General features: G+C 38.2%; 1 protein-coding gene across 6 annotated transcripts in view; it reads left to right on the plus strand.

Annotated features, from left to right (window-relative positions):
• Positions 1-20,901, plus strand: part of HERC6 (HECT and RLD domain containing E3 ubiquitin protein ligase family member 6) — a 44,820-nt gene that overhangs the window by 12,625 nt on the left and 11,294 nt on the right. For 4 of the 6 annotated variants that reach the window (XM_064486317.1, XM_064486313.1, XM_031433801.2 and 1 more), the window contains exons 9-15: positions 3,485-3,609; positions 4,190-4,249; positions 7,036-7,129; positions 10,985-11,174; positions 13,988-14,142; positions 17,771-17,884; positions 18,203-18,310. In XM_064486317.1, coding sequence (XP_064342387.1) covers positions 3,485-3,609; positions 4,190-4,249; positions 7,036-7,129; positions 10,985-11,174; positions 13,988-14,142; positions 17,771-17,884; positions 18,203-18,310 — 846 coding nt within the window. The remainder of the gene's footprint in view (positions 1-3,484; positions 3,610-4,189; positions 4,250-7,035; positions 7,130-10,984; positions 11,175-13,987; positions 14,143-17,770; positions 17,885-18,202; positions 18,311-20,901) is intronic. The other 2 variants (XM_064486291.1, XM_064486309.1) reach the window with 1 other exon arrangement.

A 20,901-nucleotide genomic window follows, 5' to 3' on the forward strand; every position in this document is an offset into this window, starting at 1 on the left:
TAAAAGCTCACATGGAGAGTAGAAATGAGAAGAGAAGGAGTCCAGACCTGAGGGACTTCTCCATTTAGAGGTCAGGCAGTGAGGAGGACCTGGAAGAACTGAGCAGGACCAGTTTCTGAGGCAGAGGAAAACCAGGAAAGGGTGGCCCATCTAGACAAGAGAAGAAAGTATTTCGAGAAGGAGGAAGTGCCAAACCTGTGACATACTGCTGAGAGGTCAAGGAAGATGAACACAGAATTTGTTTTTGCTTTGTCAAGACTCAGTCGTCCCAGGAACAGAGGATGAAAGTGGACTGAGTGGGATGGGCAGAGAATAGATGGGGATAAGTGGAAACAAAGACTGTGATGGTTCTGAGAAGTTTTGTTGCGAAAGGGAGTAGAGGGCAGTGGGAGGGTTTCGTTGTTGTTTAGAGAAGTGATAGTAAGGTCTGTTTGTTCGCCAGGGAGAATGATCCAGTTCCGTAGGAGAAAGTGTCGAAGCGTGAGAAAGACTGAGTAATTGCAAAGGTCACGTCCCAGAATAGGATGGAGGAAGCAGGGTCCAGTGCAGAATGTAGGGCTTTGGGCAGTTTTTATGCCATTCTGAGGAGGAACAGCGGAGATGAGGGTAGGTTGCTGGTGGGAAGGTGATTAGTTCCTGCCCAGTTGCTTCAGTTTTCTCAGTGTTGCGCAAAGCACGGTCCTCATCTGAGACTTAATGAAGTGGAGGACCGCTACAGGTTTAGGAATAAAAGGAAGGTGTGCAGGAGTGTCTCAGAGTGAGAAAGCGCACATCGTGGGAGGTTACTAGACAGTGTAGAGTGCCCACGTGAAATCTGTGGTAGTAGATTTAAGGTGAAATCACTCAGCACGGTTGTTTGTTTTTCTCCATTGATGTTGAGTTGCTTGGATTCCTTTGGATAATCCAGAGTTGAGGTTAACTACAGATGGACTTTTTCTAGGTAAGTACAACAGAAAAGGGACAGAAGACTTGGAGGTATTTGCAAAGGACGATTAAAGTGCTAACCATAGAATCTGAGCTGGGTAAGAAAAACGTGAGAAGGGTGATGGATAATGAACAAACCGTAGGGTCAGTGGATTGGAGAGCCCAGTGGCCTCAAATAATGTTAAAGTGGGCTCCACTCTAAAGTAAGTGCCTTAGTCTGCTCAGGCTGCTGTAACAAAACACCATTGATTGGGTGGTTTATAAACAGAAATCTATTTCTCACAGTTTTGGAGGCTGGGAAGTCCAGGATTAAGATTCTGGCACTTTTGATGTCTGATGAGGGTCTGCTTTCTGGTTTATGGCTGGCTCTCTTCTCAGTGGATCCTCAAGTGGCAGAAAGAGTTCTCCATGATCTGTTATAAGGGCTCTAGTCCCATTCATGAGGGCTCCACCCTCATGACCCAGTTGCCTCCCAAAGACGCCACCTCCTAAGGCCATCACATTGGAGCTTAGGATTCCAATGTATGAATTTCCGGCGGGGCAGAAACACTCAGTCCACAACATTCTTTCACTGCCTCCCCCAATTCATGTCCTTCTTGCATGCAAAATATATCCCATCCCAATAGCCCCAAAGTCTTAATTCATTCCAGCATCATAGAAGTTAGACTGGAGTCCCACTCTGAAGTAAGTGAATTAGGATAGTGTATGACGATCAGAGAGGAGAATGTTTCCAATACAGAAGATGGAACAGTTATTGATGACTATAAAGTACAGAATGTCACCTGTGTCTGGGGCAGTACTTTTCAACTAGGAGTGATTTTGCCCCTCAGGAAACATTTGGCACTGTCTGAGGTCATTTTAGGTTGTCGTAACTGAGGAGGGGGCATGTGTGTTAGGGTGACTGCTACTGCCATCTAGTGTCTAGGAATGCTGCTAACGTCCCACAATGCACAAGACAGCCAGCCCCTCACCGCAAAGAATTACCTGACACAAAATGTCAATTGCATCAGTTTAGAAACCCTGATCCGGGATATGGGTGACTGAGGTGGATCAGGGAAAAGAGAGGAGACAAGATCAAGAATTGAGAGATCAAGGTGGGAAATAGATCGTGTTTACTAACTTTGAATTTGCCAAGAATGACGGGAAGAATGGTGACAGGCATGGTTGTGCTGAGGAAGACAGTCAGCAAGGTGCTGACGTTTTCAACAACTGAAGCGCAGTGACTACGTCTTTGGGAAGCGGTTATAGAAGAAGGGGAGGAAGACGATATAGTCTGATGTCATGCACTTCAGAGGAGACGGGATTCTGAAGAAGAAAGTAGAAGAAATGGCATGGAAATGCCAACAGGGAGCGCTCATTGTCCTGAGGTTCCTGGGATGTCGGAGGGAAAACAGCTTCCTCCTGATTGAACTCCAGGGGACACCCAGGACTCAGATCAAGAAGGTGAAGGGAACTTAGGGAGTCATGGTTACACATCTTTTTCAAGAGGTCTTTATTTAAGCATTAAACAAAAGTGATGCAGAATTTCCTGATTCATTACAAGTTCATTGGAGGCAGAGGTATAATACGGAGCAGAGCACTGATGTCTTTGGAAGACTATATCAGAGACAAACTTTTCTTTCCAGACATTGATTTTTGACACCTCTGGCTGTCTTATTTATTACTTAGTGTATGTATGTTTTCCTGATTATTCTTTTTTTTTAAATTGAAGTATAGTTGATTAACAATGTGTTAGTTTCTGGTGTACAGCATAGTGATTCAATTATACACATATATATATGTATTCTTTTTCATTATAGGCTATTACAAGGTATTGAATACAGTTCCCTGTACTGTACAGTAGGACCTGATTGTTTATCTGTTCTGTATATAGTAGTTCTTAGTAGAAGTAAGCTGAATAGTAGTCAGTATCTGCTAATCCCAAACTCCTAGTTTATCCCTCCCCCTTTCCCCTTTGGTAATCATAAGTTTGTTTTCTATGTCTGTGAGTCTGTTTCTGTTTTATAAATAAGTTCATTGTGTTATTTTTTAGATTCCACATATAAGTGATATATGATACTTGTCTTCCTTTGACTTACTTCGCTTAGTATGATAATCTTTATGTCCATCCATGTTGCTGCAAATGGCATTATTTTATTCTTTTTGTATGGCTGAGTAGTATTCCATTGTACGTGTGTGTGTGTGTGTGTGTGTGTGTGTGTGTGTGTGTGTGTGTGTATACAGATATACCACATCTTTATTCAGTCCTCTGTCGATAGACACTTCCAGGTCTTGGCTATTGTAAATAATGCTGCTATGAACATTGGAGTGCATGTATCTTTTTTTTTTTTTCTTTAAACATCTTTATTGTGGTATGGTTCCTGCACAGTAAACTACACATATTTCAGATATACAATTTGATGAATTTTGATAGATGTATACACCCATGAAACCACCACCACAATCAAGATAGATAACATTTCTATCACTCCCCAAGGGGTGCAATTTTTGAATTCCCAGTTTATCCCTTCCCACCCCCTTTACCTGCTACACTGACCTGTTTTTTTTTCTTTCTTCCTAGAAGGATACTAGTTCCACCAGTGTTTCCAGGAAAATCCTGCCAGAAATAAGCCGAATTAACCAGTCCCTGATAGAAAAATGGAAGGCAGTGGCAAGACGAAGTACAGAATATGAAGTGGCTGAGAGGTGGCTCTGTCTGATAAATTAGAAACCATTTTTATTTGATTCTGGAAGGCTTGGTATTTTATCCTAGACATAAGAAAGAGGGTTTGGTTTTATTATGAAGGCATTTGCATTTTAACCATGATTCTCTTCTACCATCTCTTAGTTTGAAGAAGTCATTGATGTATTCATTCATTCATCATTTATTTATTTAACAGAGATTTATTGAGGATGTACAGTATCCCAGGCACTTTGATAGGTGAGGGAGAGGCAGGAGTGAATCAAAAATGCTTTGTCCTACACAGCCTTCACTAAGGTGACTGTTATTATAGCTTCATAGTTTATTCTCTGGAGCTCCAGAAGTTTCTGTTTTCAGAAGGATGGGTTTTACTTAAATCCAGATGTCTTGATCAAACCAACTGTGAAGAGTTTTGGTGAGAGTGAGCAGTAACATGCACAAGGTATACCCAGAATTTGGAAGACTCTTAAGGGAGTAGTTATTTTCATTAATTAGGACTCTGCATCACCCGTTATATATTCAGTAAGCTAAAAGGGACAAGCTTTTAGTATGCTGTGACTTACCCCTATCTTATTACTTTTGCAGTGAAATTAGAGTGATATTTTCATCTCCTGCTTGTCTGACTGCAAGTTTCTTAAAGAAAAGGTAATATTTACATGAGATTTTACATTTATTTAAAATGCTGGTGAGTACTTGAAATGTTTCGACTTAGTCATTTTAATTTGAGAATTTTGTTGTCTCTGAACAAAAAATCCGTCATAAACAACTCCATAGGTTGTTACAGAATTTTTCTATTTTGTAAAGTAATTTCCACTTGGTTTTGTGGAAGGCATTTGGATTTTAACCATGATTCTCTTCTACCATCTCTTAGTTTGAAGAAGTCATTGATGTATTCATTCATTCATCATTTATTTATTTAACAGAGATTTATTGAGTACTTGGACCACTGCAAGTTGTAATTTCTAATTTACATTCTTTGCTTCCTTTGCCCTGCCTTCCTCTGTTATCTGATTGGCAGGAATGGTGTGTTTTCAGGATCTTTGTATCTCAGAGTAATCAGTTCATTCTAACATTGCTTTAGTACTTCAAGGCCAAGGCTGTACTTTGCAGTTCTTAGGATGAAATCAGTAAGGAAAGCAAATCCTATTTATTTTATCTTTAACTAGCCTGACTACCACAGAGGAAAACCTTAACTGCTCTCCTATTTGGTTTGACCCTTGGTCTGATCCAGTAGTTTAAACAGTTCCTCTGTGAAATGCTCAATGTTTGGTCTTGTTCCTTCCCCTCCCTATTTGCTCTCCCATTACTGTGCCTGGGAACTGTGAAAAGATAAAGTGAGGCATATTAAAAATTTTAGGAGTTTATTTGAGTGAACATCCATTGGAATCATGTAGCATCAAGTTGGAAGTGGTTGAATGTTCCACTGGCAGGAGCTCCGGAGAGACATATAGAAAAGGTGCAGAAAAAAAGAAAGGAAATTATTTGATTGGCTGTAGCTTAAAGACTCATTGGCTGTTTGTGGTTGGTCACCCTTAGGTTTTTTGGGGTTTAAAAAAATTTTTTTTGGTTTATTTATTTACTTTAATTCCAGTGCTGAGGATTGAACCCAGGACCTCGTGCACTCTACCACTGAGCTATACCCTTCCCCAGTTGCCCTTAGGTTTTGATTTCGTAACTTTGAGGCAAGTACTAGCTTGGATTTTGGTTTGCTTGCGTAGGCCACCATGGCATTAGAGTGTTATGGCCTCCTTGCTTAATTAATTTAGTAGTATTTAAGGGAGGCGAGGAGGGATAGCAGCATAAAGAGGCCCTTAGGTTGCCCTCTGTCTTCTCTGGAGGCTGGTGCCCTGCAGGTCTGACTGCAGCTGGTGTAAATCATCCCAGTTCAACTTTGCTAGTTCGGGTCCTGTCCCTCCCTTGTTGACTTGGCTTCCGGTTGGCTCGCTGGTTTAGAAGATAGCTGTACACATCTTGTACCCCATCCTGGCCACTAGGTGGTACTCGCTTAACCCCTGTTGCAGGTATTTCTTTCCCGTATGGAATCCCTTGGGTTCTTAAGCCAGCTGCATCTTCAGTCACTTCTTAGGAAGACTCAAGGAACTGTTGGGTCCAAAAGCCGCCCCTGGGAACCAGAGACGCTCAGGGAGGCTGAATGTTATGTCTTCCTCCTGGCAGCTCATCAGGCAGTTATCTTTCTCAAGTCCAAAAAGGCACCCCTGTTCATCTCTGCATATCCTGGCCAAGGGCAGAAGAAAAACCAAGACACTGCTTACCTCCGCCTTGATTTCTCTCCCATTTGTCTTTCTCTTCTTGACGTCCTCCTAGACTGGAAAGGGGGGAGTCTACCATTCAATGTATCCTCTTTCTTCCCCACTGTAGCCACAAACTAATTCTCATTACGTAGGAGAATCATTTCTACACTAAAAATATTATCTTTCTAAAGTGTCAAAGTGTCCTTGCCCCCTTCCCAGGAGTGATAAACCTCAAGATTTGATCTTAGGATGCCAAAGGATGCAAGGAGAATTTATTTCAAAGGGAAATTTACAATACTTTTAGTACCTGCATAAATGTTTTAGCCCTAGTATTGCAATTGTTTGGTTAATCCAGTAAGCATGAAATATTTCTTAATAGTACATTATGAAAAAAATTGCTTGACAGAAGGCGGGCTCTTCAAATATTACCAACACAACCCAGGGAAACACCACACCTAGGCAAAGCCTTGGTATTTCTGAGAGGAATGGCCAGGTCTGAATTTTTTTAAATGGGTTTAGATTAAGGCAGGTGCTTCAGTGTGGGAAGGGGAGGTTGGGAGCTTGATTAGGATTGGGGAAGGATTCCACAATTCAAGACACAGGAAAACAGCAAGGCAAGGATTTTGAGGCAAGAAATTCAAAGAATTTAAGGGCGTAAACTGTTGATTGCTTTCCTTGGAAGAGTTAATGGATCTTTTCAGGAAGCTCCTATAATGAACAATCAAGACATTTGCCTGGGCAAGAGTGCCTTGGAATAGTAAAGTCATGCTAATGAAACAGTGGAATCCCTAAGTCATGTAAATATAGATGGTAAATTGTGTGGGGGTTAGGGAGTTTCAGCTCTCAGTGTGCAGGCTGAGTGTGAGGGTAAATGGTTTCAGTTCTCAGATACAGCCTGTAAACTTTTGCTAAAGCTGCAGCCCAAACTTGAGATAATAAATTGTTACCTACTCTCTTTTCGGAGAATATAAATTTTATAATTTTTTGTGCCAATTGATTATTTCAAAAGGAGGCAAGCTTTAAGGAAAAAGATTATATCTGATGTGTAGTAAAATAAAATGATGCATAATGATATATGAAGTTAGAAATATTCCTTTCCATCTGCTTATGTGTGTGTGTGGTTTTTTTTGTTTGTTTGTTGTTTTTTTTTTTTTTTTTTTGCATTTCTTGCATCCAAAGAGAATCTAGGGAAACGATTTCCGGTGATGTGGACTTACAAATGGCAAGAGATGCCTTCGAGAAATTAACAACAGAGGAATGGATTTCTTCTTTGGTAATAACCAATATGTACTTGAGAAATAGAGCAATAGAATTTCCTTACAAGAACCAATATGAATGCAGTTCCATTGTACTGGGAGGGAGTGAAATGGAATTGTGATGGGGAGGGGACTAGTGTTTATTATGAGGTTACTGTGTACCAGCTACTATATTAGATACTGGCATTTATATTCTTACTGAACTCTTGAACATATAGTAGGTACAGTATTTTTTTCAATGTGAGAAAGCCAATGCTTGAGAAGTATAACTTATGAAAAGAACACTAGTTTGGGAAGCAGGGTACCCTTATCTGGACTGGGAGGCTGAAAAGCCCGCTTTCTGTTTTGAGATGAATCTCAAATCTAGTTGAGATGAATCTGCTACTGATTCATCCCTTATTCTCCTTGGGCCATGTTTTTTTTAACCTATAAATTGAGTTTACCTTTAAGGTCCATTTTAATTTCATGTTCTGTGATTCTGGGTTGTGTTGGGAGGAGAACTTCCCCTCTACCAGTTTAGGTTCATATATTTGAGGACCTATCAGCTAACAATAGACAGATTAACAGGATAAAAGTTACTCATGCAGAGTAGCTAGGGATGAGGGTTAATATACCAACTTTAGGGAAGGAGGAGGAAGGGCTTCTGTGGGAAAACAAATGGACTTTTCAGGGAGACAAATGGGCTTTTAGGGGGACAAATGGAAGCTAGGATAGCTTGTGATAGTTCGTTGATGTCATTTCTCATCCAAGTGCAGATGTATGGTCTTCCTGGCCGAGAAGCTTGCTTGCCCGCCCACTCGGGAGGGAATTTATAGCTGCTTCACACTCTGCCTTCAGTCAAATGAGGAGAGCTCGGTAGGCTCCTTTGTGCATCAGGTGTATCTCAAATGTCTCCAGTTTAAAGTCCCCTTCATACCGTTTAGGTCCCTACATTTGGAAGGGAAAGGGGGAAGAGGGTTCCTTAATATGCGATAGAAACTGTTTTTATGTTCAACATAAAAAAGTAAGAATAGTAAGTGTTATCAACTATATTTGGAGCAGGTATAGCTCAGTGGTAGAGTGCGTGGTTAGCATGCAGGAGGTCCTGGGTTCAATCCCCAGTACCACCATTAAAAAACCCCCAAAACTAATTACCTCCACCTCCCCCCAAAAAAACCCCACAAACAAACAAACAAACAAAATTAAGGATATTTTAAAAATAACTATTTAGGGGGTGTGGGAGATGACTTCAGGTGCTCTTCCCAGTGTGAGTCCTAAGAAACATTAGTGTCACAGAATGCTCCATGAAAAAGGGTTAAGCAGCTTTGGGAACATTATGGAGTCATGATGCATAAAAGTAAATCAAAGATTCTATGATGTCACACACCAAAAGAAATTAGCTTTTTTGACACTATTTTTTTCAAAGTTATCTGACTCTGTGACACTATTTTCTCATTTACGCCTACTAGCGTTCCACAGATGTCGACATATGAAAAAACAAATTGTAAGAACTTTAATGTAATAATAGTCATATCCAGTACTCCCGGTTGATTGTTGCATGTATCATCTTACTTAACCTTTACGACATGTTGAGGTAGATACTCACAGTTAAGAGTACCCAAGATCTGTTAGAAAGAATTAATATGCCATTGGTTCAAAAACTGGCCCTCTTGATGAAATATTGGCCCCCGTCCCTGACGAGCCAAATAACTCAGAGACAAGGTCTTAGGGCTTAGAAGAAAAGAGGCAGCTTTATTGCTTTGCCGGGCAAAGGGGACTCACAGCAGGCTAGTGCCTTCAAAACTATGAACCGTCTTGGGGTTGGGGCTTAGTAATTATATAGATGAACAGGTTGAGGCATGAAAGGTGATAACAGCAGGTGGGAGCATAAAAGGAGGTAATCAACAAGGGTCACTGATGAAACTTCCTCCTAAGTCTTGATGAGTCTGTCTGATTTCATGGGACTTCCCGGTGATCTGGAAGGTCATCAACCCATGACCTCTATATCTGGTCAGACTCATCCGGTGCTACGGAGGAACTCTGGGGGGTCTGGTCATTCTCCTGCGGTGATCGTCCTGTGACTCCCTTCCTGGGGAATGACTCAAATGCCAAACATGATTGTAATTATCAGAGTAAGGTAAAATCGAACAGTAGTATCAACAACTTTTGCTTTATCGGTGGGCCTGGGGCTGGGCAGTCAGGTTTGTTGATTGTTCTAAAAGCAAGCAGTAAGCATAAAGCCACGAATTTGTTAGCCTAAGTGTGGCCATTTTATTATTTCTCCTTCAGTCCCTGTGCTCAGAGGACAAGCGAAGATTGAAGAAAGAGGCAGGCCACTCCAGATTAGAAGGTGGCAGTTTTAATAAGCAAGGGAGCTTACTTACGAGGCTTGTCTTGGGTGGCCACAAGATGAGTAGATCTCTGCACCCAGCCACCAGAATCTTGAAGTTTATATAGTGGCATTAACTGCTGGGTTCAGTCACGTATACTGTCCAGATGGTCTCAGCAACAGCTTACTCTCTCAAGGCTGCATCCTTGGAACAGCTCCCATGGTGGGAACAGTGGACAGACGGTACATTCCAAACACAGGGGAGTGGGTGAGGAGCCTTTGATCGCCCAGGTCCAGCGTGAGGGTTAGTGGGCAATCACATCCTCTTGATTACCTCCTCCAATGTAAGCTGTTATAACTAACAACATCCAAATCTCCATGGCTTATTAACCCAATGAAGATTTTTTTCTCGCACCATAGTCCAATGAGGGTTGAGATAGGAGGCACTTGTAGGGAAGGAAAAAAAATATTTTTCCTCTCATCTTAGTTTCATTGGCTGAGGCCCTGAAAAAACACAGAGAAAAGGCAGCTTCACAAGAGAAAAACAAACAAGTTTATTAATAGGTGCATCCCACAAATACACAGAAGTGCTCAGTGGTGAGTACCTTAAAGGAGTGGCTAGAATTTGGGCTTCTATAACATCTCAGCGAAGAACAATAATTTTGTAGAGAAGTGAGAGGCCAAAGGAAAAGGATTTTGAGCTTTTGGGTGGCAAACTATGGGAAGAAAGTAACGGTGGAGAAGGGCTAATTAGGCAGGTTTGTCATGTAGAGTCTTACTCAGTGCCAGCTCACTTCAGCTTATAAGGGTGTCGCTATGCCCTTCCAGGTACAGGAAGTTGGGGACAGGAAGGCACCTTCACAAGGGGAATTTATGTTCTGCTTTTAGGTGGATGAGGGAGGCCAGAGAGCTTGTTCTATGTCGGCCTTTTTCTCACTTGCCTTCAGCTCAAAATAATCTGGGTGTCAGAGCAGCATATTTTGGGGGTGGCAGATTCCACTACCCTTCCCACTATTGCCCAGATTCATCCAGGGGTGACTCATGCTCCTTCTCTCTGGAGTTCTAGGCCCCAAGGCCATGAAATTCTCCACAAGATCTTTTGTGTTTGGCTGGCAGATGAGGAAAGAGGATATGGAAGGGGCATCCATCACCTTTACTCACATTCCATAGCTAGAAACACCATCTTCCTGTGAGCCCAGAAGGAGGATTGACAGCATTGGTGAGGTGAACAGGTGGCATTTTCTCTGCCACGGTGGATTTTAGGTCAGATAGAGCTGGGTATGGATGCCTTCTAATCGAGCAGCCTTCACGATTTTATTCAGTATGTCCATGCATCTGATTTCACTTTTTTTCCCTTCATTCACCCCAATATAAAATAAGGACGATAGTTCTCACTTATGGCTTCAGGGGCATTTGAGATACAAGGAATGATGGAGTTTGAACAGCAGGTGTCGGGAAAACTAAATGATTATTTCATTTGGAACATGGTGGAATGAAACCTCTGGTCCAATAGCTTGTTTCTTACATTACTCTGGGTCTTTCCCTGATACTGTTTCAACCACAGATAACTACATATCTCAAGGATAATCTGCTCAGAGCTCTTCCATCTCGTTCTCCACACGAAGAAGCATTATCAGTTTTCCTTCTGCTCCCAGAGTGTCCTGTGATGCATGATCCGAGGAACTGGATGACTCTGGTGGTTCCATTTGCAGAGACTGTTTATATCATGATGGGCCAGCCTTTACAAGTCCTGAGTAAGTTTGATCGTTTTTGTGTCACGTTTTCTGCACTCTCAATAGAGAGTCACTGTCTGAAGCAGAATCTGTAGCAAATTTTAGATAGAAGATTTCAAAATACCACACAGATGTTTGAGTATGTGGTATGTGCATTATTGAAAATATTAACCTAAAATTGTCAAATCCAAGTTTGTGTGCCTGACACACAGCGAGGCCAAACAAACCAAAACATCAGAGTTTGAGGCAGAGAAATGTTTATTGCAAGGGCCAAGCAAGGAGAATGGGTGGTTTATGCTCAAAAGACCCGAACTCCCTGATGGATTTCAGGGAAGAGTTTTTAAAGGCAAATTTGTATTTGCCTTTAACAGGGTGGTATTCCAGGAATCTCAATCATCAGCTTTCTGGTTGTGACCAGTCTGGGGTCCAAGTGCTTGTGCTCAGCCCAAAGTTACCATCCTCCACCTGCATGGGGGTCTTATTTCCTGTAGAAGAACTCTGAGACTTGTGTCAGATTGTTACGTAAATCCCTTGAGGAGGAACCAGGACCCTGCACCATTGCTGCACTATTTTTTCTTGACTGCCTTTCCTTTGTTCCTGCATTTTCTCACTTCCCTAATTAGTAACTGTTTGAGTCTGCCCTTTGGAATGCAGGGAAGGTCTAGAGGCTGAAGCCTTTTCCCTGCAAATAAGAATTGGGGGACAGGGAAAGGCTTTGGTACCCAGAGGGCCCCACAGGGTCCTGCTTGGTTTCAAAGCTGTTACAATCATATTCTTATTATTACAAAGCATATGTAATTCTTGACTTGGACATGGCTTTGACATCAGAGCTTAATAACCAAAGAGTATCCAGTCAAGATAAATCCATACTTTAAAACTTTTTGTTTATATTGTTTTAAAACTTAAGACATTTTGACCAGAGGTGAGGGGGAAATGTTTAACTTTGCCTTCTTGTTTTTTATTTTATTCAATACTATGGGATGTCCTTCTATAACTTTGAGCTAATGTTGAAGGTCCAAAGCTTTAAAAGGTACAAAGGTGAAATATACAGTGAAATTTAAGCCACCCAGTTCCCCTCCCAGAAAGCAGTTACAGAATAGAGTTTCTTGTGTAACCTTTGAAAGACATTCTCTCTATATAAAAACATATAGAAATGTATTCTTTTTTTAAATGATAGCATACCATTCACATTCTTTGGCAACTTGCTTTTTTTCACTAAACACTTATATCATGGAGATCGTTATGTTACAGAATCTGTAGAACTGCCTTCTTCTGTTTAATGGCTGAATAGTATTCCTTTGGGAGAATATACATGAATAGTTGTTTCTAAATTTTTGCTATTATAACAGTTCTAACATTCATTTCTTCCTGTATATATATAAATTTACACAGGCAGGGAAGTTTCCAGAAAGCACAATTACTGGGTCAAATTGTAATTGCATTTTAAATTTTGAAAGATTTTGCCAAATGACAGAAGTCAGGGCCACCATGTTGCCCAACTTTAAGTAGTCACCATTTGCATTGTCATCCATGGCAGCCCTGACAAAAGATGTACCAGTTTACACTTCATCAACAAATATGAGAGGCATCGACCCACACACTTTTCCATAGTGTTAACCAAGGTTTGGTCTTTTACCATTTCAAAAAGAAGACTCTCTTAGTCTGAATTTCAGTTTTCTCATTATGAGTGAAGTTGTGCTGTTTTTCCTATGTCTCAGTCCATTTTTCCATTTGTTGTTGGTATTTTTCTTTTTTATTTAGGAACTTCGAATCTACTAAGACAATTAGTTCTTTATCAATAATATGAGTTGCAATTTCTTTCCTTTAGGTTATTAAAATTTTTTTTACTTTGTGGTACTATTGCCATGCATAATTATTTATAAACATTCTTAGGCAGCCTTCTATATTAGCATTTTCTCTTATGATTTCTAAGTTTGGGTCATACCTCAGAAAGTTTTCCTCATGCTGAAATTTAAAAATTTCCCATGCTCCTACTAAAACTTTTATCATTTTGTTTTTATGTTTAAGTCTTTGATCTCTATGGAGTTTATCCTGATTAAACTTCATTTTTCCTTGGATCAGTTTCCAACTGTCACACATTTATTAAATAATCTATTTCACTATCCACTAATATACAATGCCACCTTCATCATATACTAGAGTCATGTGTATTTGGGTCCATTTATGAAGCCTCTTATATGTTAATCTACTTTTCATGCATCTGAGTCATACTATTTTAATTATATTGGCTTGAAAATATATTTTAACATCTGATATGTTTGTTTCCTGAGAATTGTCTTTTAAAGGACAAAAACTCAGTTTGTAATCTCAGTGATATTAAAATATTGTTATTGAGCTAATTAAAAATATGTCCATTTATACCAGGTATTCATAAAGTCTGAAAACATATATAATATTATTTTGCTTTTTACAGATTGAAAATATCCTTGATGCCATTATATGTCTTGTATGTATGCGTACATTCACTCAATGTATGTTTTCAGACCTTATAGATACCCTATGGAATTTTCAGTTTGGAAATCATGAAATTAATCAAGTAATCAAACACAAATATGGATGATCAACAAGTTCCTTCAGAAACCTCAATTTGAGCTTTTAATTCCAATGATACTTAATCAGGAAAAACACTTCTTTTTTCCATACCTGTGAGTAGTCAATGTTGCCCAGGATGTTATCTTTAGAAAAAATATTTTATGGGTTATGCCATCAGAACTGGGAAATATGATCTCTTTCTTACATTAAAGAACTTAGTAAAAGCTGAGGGAGTGTTTTGGGAGGTGCATATTTATCATGGCTGATTTTACCCCCCTCAGAGCAGTGTTGGGCATCTTTGCAAGAATCCTCTCTCAACACACTGGTCCAGATGCTTAAAACTGCCGTTGTCTCTCAAATGTATCATTGGACTGAAACCATTCAGAGTCACAACAATGTTAAAGTTCTTCTAGAAATGATGAAAGAAGTGTATAAGGTAAGGGTTTATCTAAAGGAATGTATATACCATTTTACTAAATCAAGATCCCTTAGTTCTTAGCCAGATGGAGCCTTATTTTGCTTTATTTTCCACAATAGAATGATAATATTTTATTTAGCCCTTAATAATTCAGGATTTTGCTTGTTTTGCTAAATGGATAGACTCTGGAGGATATATAATATATTAGAGGCACAAATACTCAGATGTGAGAATGATTCAGCATTTTCATTAGCGTACGTAACACAATCCAGAAGTAACCTAAAATTAGGCTACTAATAAATCTAATGATTATTTGGGGGTAGGGAAGAGACAAAGCATTTAAAATAAAATAACAGAATTAAACTGATACTGTTCGAGGGAAAGACAATTAGCTAAAATAAGATGCTTTTATAATATAAATTGTTAAATTGACAATCAAAGCAAATTTCATCATAAAATATCAATTTCAATAGGAGAAAATATTATGTATAAAAGTTAGTGCTTTTCAGAAGTAATAATGCACTGATATTTCTAAAGTAGTATATATCTTCCCCTCATCTTTATTGAGATTATAATTGACATAGAACATTGTGTAAGTTTAAGGTGTACAGTGTGTTGATTTGATACACTTACATATTACAAAACACTTATTTATTATAAAATGATTACCACCATAGCTCTAGCTGATACCTCCATCACATCCCATAATTTCCATTTCTTTATTGTGAGAACACTTCATATCTACTCTCTTAGCAACCCTCAACTGTGTAGTATAGTGTTGTTAATTATAATCACCATGCTAAACATTAGACTCCCCAGAACTTATTCATCTTATAACTAGAAGTTTGACCAATATCTATTTCCCCCACCCCCCAGCTTCTGGAAACTACCATTCTACTCTGTTCTATAAGTTTGTCTTTTTTAGATTCCACATATAAGTGGTATCATACTATATTTGTCTTTCTCTGTCTGACTTATTTCACTTAGCATAATGTCCTCATGGTCTGTCCATGTTGTCATAAATGGCGGAATTTCTATGTTTCTCATGGCTGAATAATATTCCATTATATATATACACTACATCTTCTTTATCCATTCATCTGTCCATGAACATTTAGGTTGTTTCTCTGTCTTGGCTGTTCTAAAATAATGCTGCAATGAACATGGGACTGCAGATACCTCTTCGAGAGAGTTATTTCATATCATGGGTATATACCTAGAAGTGGGATTACTGGATCATATGGTGGTTCTATTTTTAATCTTTTAGGAATCTCCATACTGTTTTCCATGGTAGCTACACCAATTTACATTCTCACTAACAGTGCATAAAGGTTCCTTTTTTTCCACATCCTTGCCAACATTATTTGTGTTCTTTTTGATGACAGCCATTCTAACAGGTATGAAGCGATATTGCATTGTGGTGTTGATTTGCATTTCCTTGATCATTAGTGATGTTGAGCAACTTTTCATGTACCTGTTGGCCATCTGTATGACTTCTTTGGAACAGTGTCTGTCCAGTTCCTCTGCCCATTTTTAAATGGGATTGTTTGACTTTTTTCTTTTTTTGCTCCATTATGTGACATCTGTATATATTTTGGATATTAATTCCTTATCAGATATATGGTTTGCAAATATTTTCTCTCATTCCATAGATCGCCGTTTCATTTTGTTGGTTATTTCTTGCTATGCAGAAGCTTTTCAGTTTGATGTAGTTTCATTTATTTATTATTACTTTTGTTGCTTGTGCTTTTGGTGTCATACCCCAAAAAAATCATTGCCAAGACCAATGTCAAGGAGCTTTTCCCTGATGTTTTCTTCTAAGAGTTTTACGATTTAGGTCTTCTGTTTAATTCATTAATCCATTTCAAGTTAATTTTTTTGAGTGGTGTAAAATTGGGGTTCAGTTTCATTCTTCTGCATGTGGTTATTCAGTTGTCCCAACTGCATTTATTGAAGAGATTATTCTTTCCCCAATGATTATTCTTGGCTCCACTGTCAAATATAAATTGACCAAATATGTGAGGGTTTCTTTCTGGGCTCTTGTTTCTGTTCCATTAGTCTATGTGTCTGTTTTTATGCCAGTACCATATACTGTTTTGATTACTATAGCTTTGTAGTATAGTTGTAAATCAGGACGTGTGATACTTCCAATTTTTTTCTTCTTTTCAGAATTGATTTGACTATTCAAGGCCTTTTGTTGTTCCATACAAATTTTAGAATTGTTTTTTCTATTTCATGAAAAGTGTCATTGGAATTTTAAGAGGGATTACATTGAGTCTACAGACAACTTTAGGTAGTATGAACATTTAACAATATTTTTCCAGTCTATGAACATGGGATATCTTTTCATTTCTTTGTGTTTTCTTCAATTTCTTTTATCATGATCTTTCAAAGTATAGATCTTTCATCTTCCTGGCTAAAAGTTTTTCCTAAGTATTTTATTGTTTTTGGTGTTATTGTGCATGGCCAGAGTTTTAAGAACACAAATAAGAATCATGAGGAGTCAAATATTTTTCAAAGTAATCTATAAAAGGGAAATGTTTGACATAAAATAATTGGGGATTTAAAAAATAAGAAAATGTATGAGGGCTTAAAAAGATGTTGGGTAATAGACTCCTTTCATTAGGAAAAAGTATGCATCACAATCTGTAGTTTCATCACATTTTTCATTCCTGATATTGGTTATTTACCTTTTTTCCTAGATTAGTCTTACAAGGAAGTTGTGGGGTCTTTTTCCATAAGATGCAACCTTTTAATTTGTTGATCTTCTATCCTGTATGTCTGCTTTTTATTTCCTTAATTTAAGTTCTTAGATTTCTTTTTTCCTGGTTTCTAACTCTTGGATTAATTTAGATTAATTGGATGTGATGGAGGCTTACTTAGATCATTGCTTTTCCAGCATTGCTTCTTCTGGGAAGCCTTCTTTTGAACCCTGTTAAGTCCTTCTACAATCAAAACTGTATCCTGTGTGCCTAATTACTTGCTGTTTTTACCTACTAGACCATGGGTTGGCAATCTGTGCCCATGGACAGCCTCTTGTTTTTACAAATAAAGTTTTATTGGGACACATCCACACTCACTTATTTACATACTGTCTATGGTTGTTTTGTGCTACAGCCATGGAAGGGTTGAATAGTTGCACTAGAAACTATATAGTCCCAAGCTCAAAATATTTACCACCTGGATTTAAGAAAGAGTTTGTTGACTGCTCTACTAGACAGTAACCTATGTGTAAGCCAGGACAGTTTTCAGCTTATGCTATGTCTCATGCCTGACAAATAGTGTGTGCTAAATTAATATTCACTAATTCACAGAGAAAGGCTTGAATTTGTCGAAAGTACATTGGATTTTTTTTGTTTTTGCTGCTTTTATTCTCAAGATCTAGAAACTGTTTCCAGTGAAACTGTGCCCTAAGAATTGGTTTACTAATGTCTGCTGTAAACATTTTATACCTTTTACAATATGTATGAAAATTGGAGACATTACAGATCAAAAAATGGAAGTTTTATAGAACTCTACTTCATCGTTGACAAATGCATGGGGTTTATAGAGGTTTATTCTAATTATCTATATACTAGCCATATATAAAATAGATTAAATCATTTATTGATAGAAAATAAAATTCACAGGTCCTATTATCTTTAAGGTAAACAAAGCTAACCGTCGACTATCAGAAAATGCTTTCAACATAAGTGAACTCTCCACTTGTTTGAACTTTTATCAAGAGAGAACAAGAGTGATCTTTAGGAATAACAACCTGGTAAGAATAACATTTCTACTTTCTGAAATTTTTCATACTTTCAAGGGAGACAAATTAGTAGCTATGTAGGTGTCTCATTGATAAATTAAGATTTGAAAATTTTCTCACTGCAATGCTTAATTTGCTAAAGCAGAAAACTGAAACATCTTTCAGTCGCAAAACAAATGGATTTTCTTAGGAATTTGTTTCTGGGTAACTTGTATTCTTAAAAGCAGATTCTGAAAACTATGGAGGGAAATAATTTAAGGTGATGAGATAAAGGAATGAAGTATTTTTTTCTTTTGATTATCAAAACTGTTACCTCTTTTTAATTTTTAGATGTTTGAAGAAAACCTCAGTCCCACTATTTTCAGTGATTATCCATTTATCTTTAATTTGCTCTCCAAAATTAGATTATTACAAGCTGATTCCCATATAAAAATGCTGGTATGTATGTCTTACTTTTTATTATGCAAAATTTTCATACATATACAAAATAGAGATAATGGTATATTGAACCCCAGCACAAAGCGTTATAAGTCATTGACGTTTTGCCATACTTTCTTCATCTGTCATTTTTGTTGTTTTTGTATTTGTTGTTATTTTTGTTAAAGTACGTAAAGCAAATCCCAGGCCCAACTTCTTTTCACTTCTCCATACTCAGTGCATTATTTCTGGTTGTTTCACATTTGTTCATGCTGAGATCATCAGTGGGTTCAGGTGGTGACCACTTGGTTCTTCCATGGTAATGTTTCCCATCAAACTCTTTTTTTTTTTAAATTGAAGTATAGTCGCTGTACAATATTATGTAGATTACAGATGTATAATATAGTGATTCACAATTTTTTTATTTTATACTTCATTTATAGTTGTTATAAAATATTGGCTATATCCCCATGTTGTAAAATATATCCTTTTAGCTTATTTTATACCTAATAATTTGTACCTCTTACTTTCCTACCCCTGTATTGCCCCTCCCTTCTTCCCTCTCCCCACTGGTAACCACTAGTTTGTTCTCTATATCTGTGAGTTTGCTGCTTTTTTGTTTTATTCACTAGTGTGTTATATTTTAGATTCCATATATTAGTGATATCATACAGTATTTGTCTTTCTCTGTCTCACATAACTGCATTTAGCATGAAGCCCTCCAAATCCATCCATGTTGCTGCAAATGGCAAAATTTTCTTTTTTATGGCTGAGTAGTATTGCATTGTATGGATATACTATATCTTCTTTTCCATTCATCTGCTGATGGACACTTAGGTTGCTTCCATATCCATAGGTAGAATGATGCTTAATGTTTTTTCTTTAATAATTAAATGTTGCCAAATTACTGTACATAGAGGTTGCATCAATTTATGTTAATTCTAGCAATGTATGAAATGCCTCTTTCATACACTCTCACCAATGTAGTGTTAACTAAGCTTTGTGATCTTTTCCAATTTGATGTGTTAATCGTGACATTTAAGTTTAAGTTTAATTGTGTTTCTTATTATTATATAATGTCTGAGTCCTCATACTCTTTAGATAATATTCATTGTTCTATTATCAGCAATACTGAAATTATCTAGTAATTGTTCTTTCTCTCCTTCTTCCTTCTCTTCCTCAATCCAGTTTTAGTTACTATTATGTTCTTAGTGGTAGTCTTTAGATTTTCATATTTGCTAAAGAGTCTTGGAGCTTGATTTATAAGCCACAGCTGATAGCTTTTATTACCAGATTATGCCTATGAGTCATTCACTGAGTTTATTCTGCTTTCTACCTAGCCTCCCTTCTGCTTCTTTTCTAGTAGTTGCATTATTCCCACACAACATTTATGTGCTATTTTGTCTCTGTTACCACCATCAGACTTAGTATTTATAATGCTCACCGTACCCCTCACCCCCAGACATTATGCTAAAGATTTTCCAAACATTTTCTGATTGCTGAGATTTGTTTTGTAGGCCATTTCTCAGGAAAGGTTTGTATCTGTTTATCTGTGATATTTATATTTTAAAGACTCGCAAGAATCAGAAATCATGCCTATTACTTTCATTAATAATTCAAAGGATCTAGGCCATCTAGGTGAAACATGGAGAAGCCTAGGACATCATATGCAGAAAAGGAGCCTTTTCAGTTATCAAGTATTTCCTTTATAAACTCTATTGATTATAAAGTTTACATGGCATTTTCCAGTGAGCCATGGCCTCATAAATTTATACATCCACAGTTTATTTGTAATAAGCAACCTAGATGGATAAGGTACATTCTGCTAAAAGCATTCTGTAGATAAGGACTCTTCCTCTAGTTCCTATTGTTAGTATCTGTCGTCTGCATATTTACAAGAAAATTTGACTGAATCATCTCTTCTTTTGTTTCCCAACTACTCCTTAAAAATTTTTTCCCTAACATCCCTGGTTACAGGAGAAAATAAATTAAATCCTTCCCTGCATGGTATTTTCTTCAACAGCAGTGCTCTGTCTAACCTGTCTACTCTGTTAGTGAGGGTTGAGTGGACAGTGGACCCAGGCAGGTTGCATACCATGAAGCACTAGGAGAGGTTTGAGGACAAGAAAGCTCTAGTTGTAGTTGTCAAGGGTGAAGTCAGAAAGCAGCCTGCAGAATCCTGTTCTCCAAAGGAGAGATGATGAGCATAGTCAAAGCTGTAAGCTCCAAACTGCATTACTGATTCAAATACATCCATGCAGGAAGGGGAAACCAATCCACGGAGAAGGGGAGTAGAGACACTGGGAAATAAGATAAGCTGTAGGTTTCTAGTCCAATTCTCGGTTAGGTGAGAGAAGGGTTGGCCCACAATAGGCCACATACACTTCTTGCGACAATCAGTGGAGGACACTGCTGGCCAGTCCTTGTCACTCAGAGCCACGGGACATGTTGCCCAGCAGTCGGTCTCGCTGAAGCGTCCCAGAGCTGCAGACTCCAGGGCCACAGGAAGAGATGACCCACCACCAGGAAGGACCAGACATGGCACTTGTTCTATTTCTCTACAAATCTGGAATTTCTTTACAATAAACATCTTAAGGAAAAAGCAGAAGAAT

This window comes from Camelus dromedarius, chromosome 1 (genome assembly GCF_036321535.1).
Source record: "Camelus dromedarius isolate mCamDro1 chromosome 1, mCamDro1.pat, whole genome shotgun sequence".
Classification (NCBI taxonomy): domain Eukaryota; kingdom Metazoa; phylum Chordata; class Mammalia; order Artiodactyla; family Camelidae; genus Camelus; species Camelus dromedarius.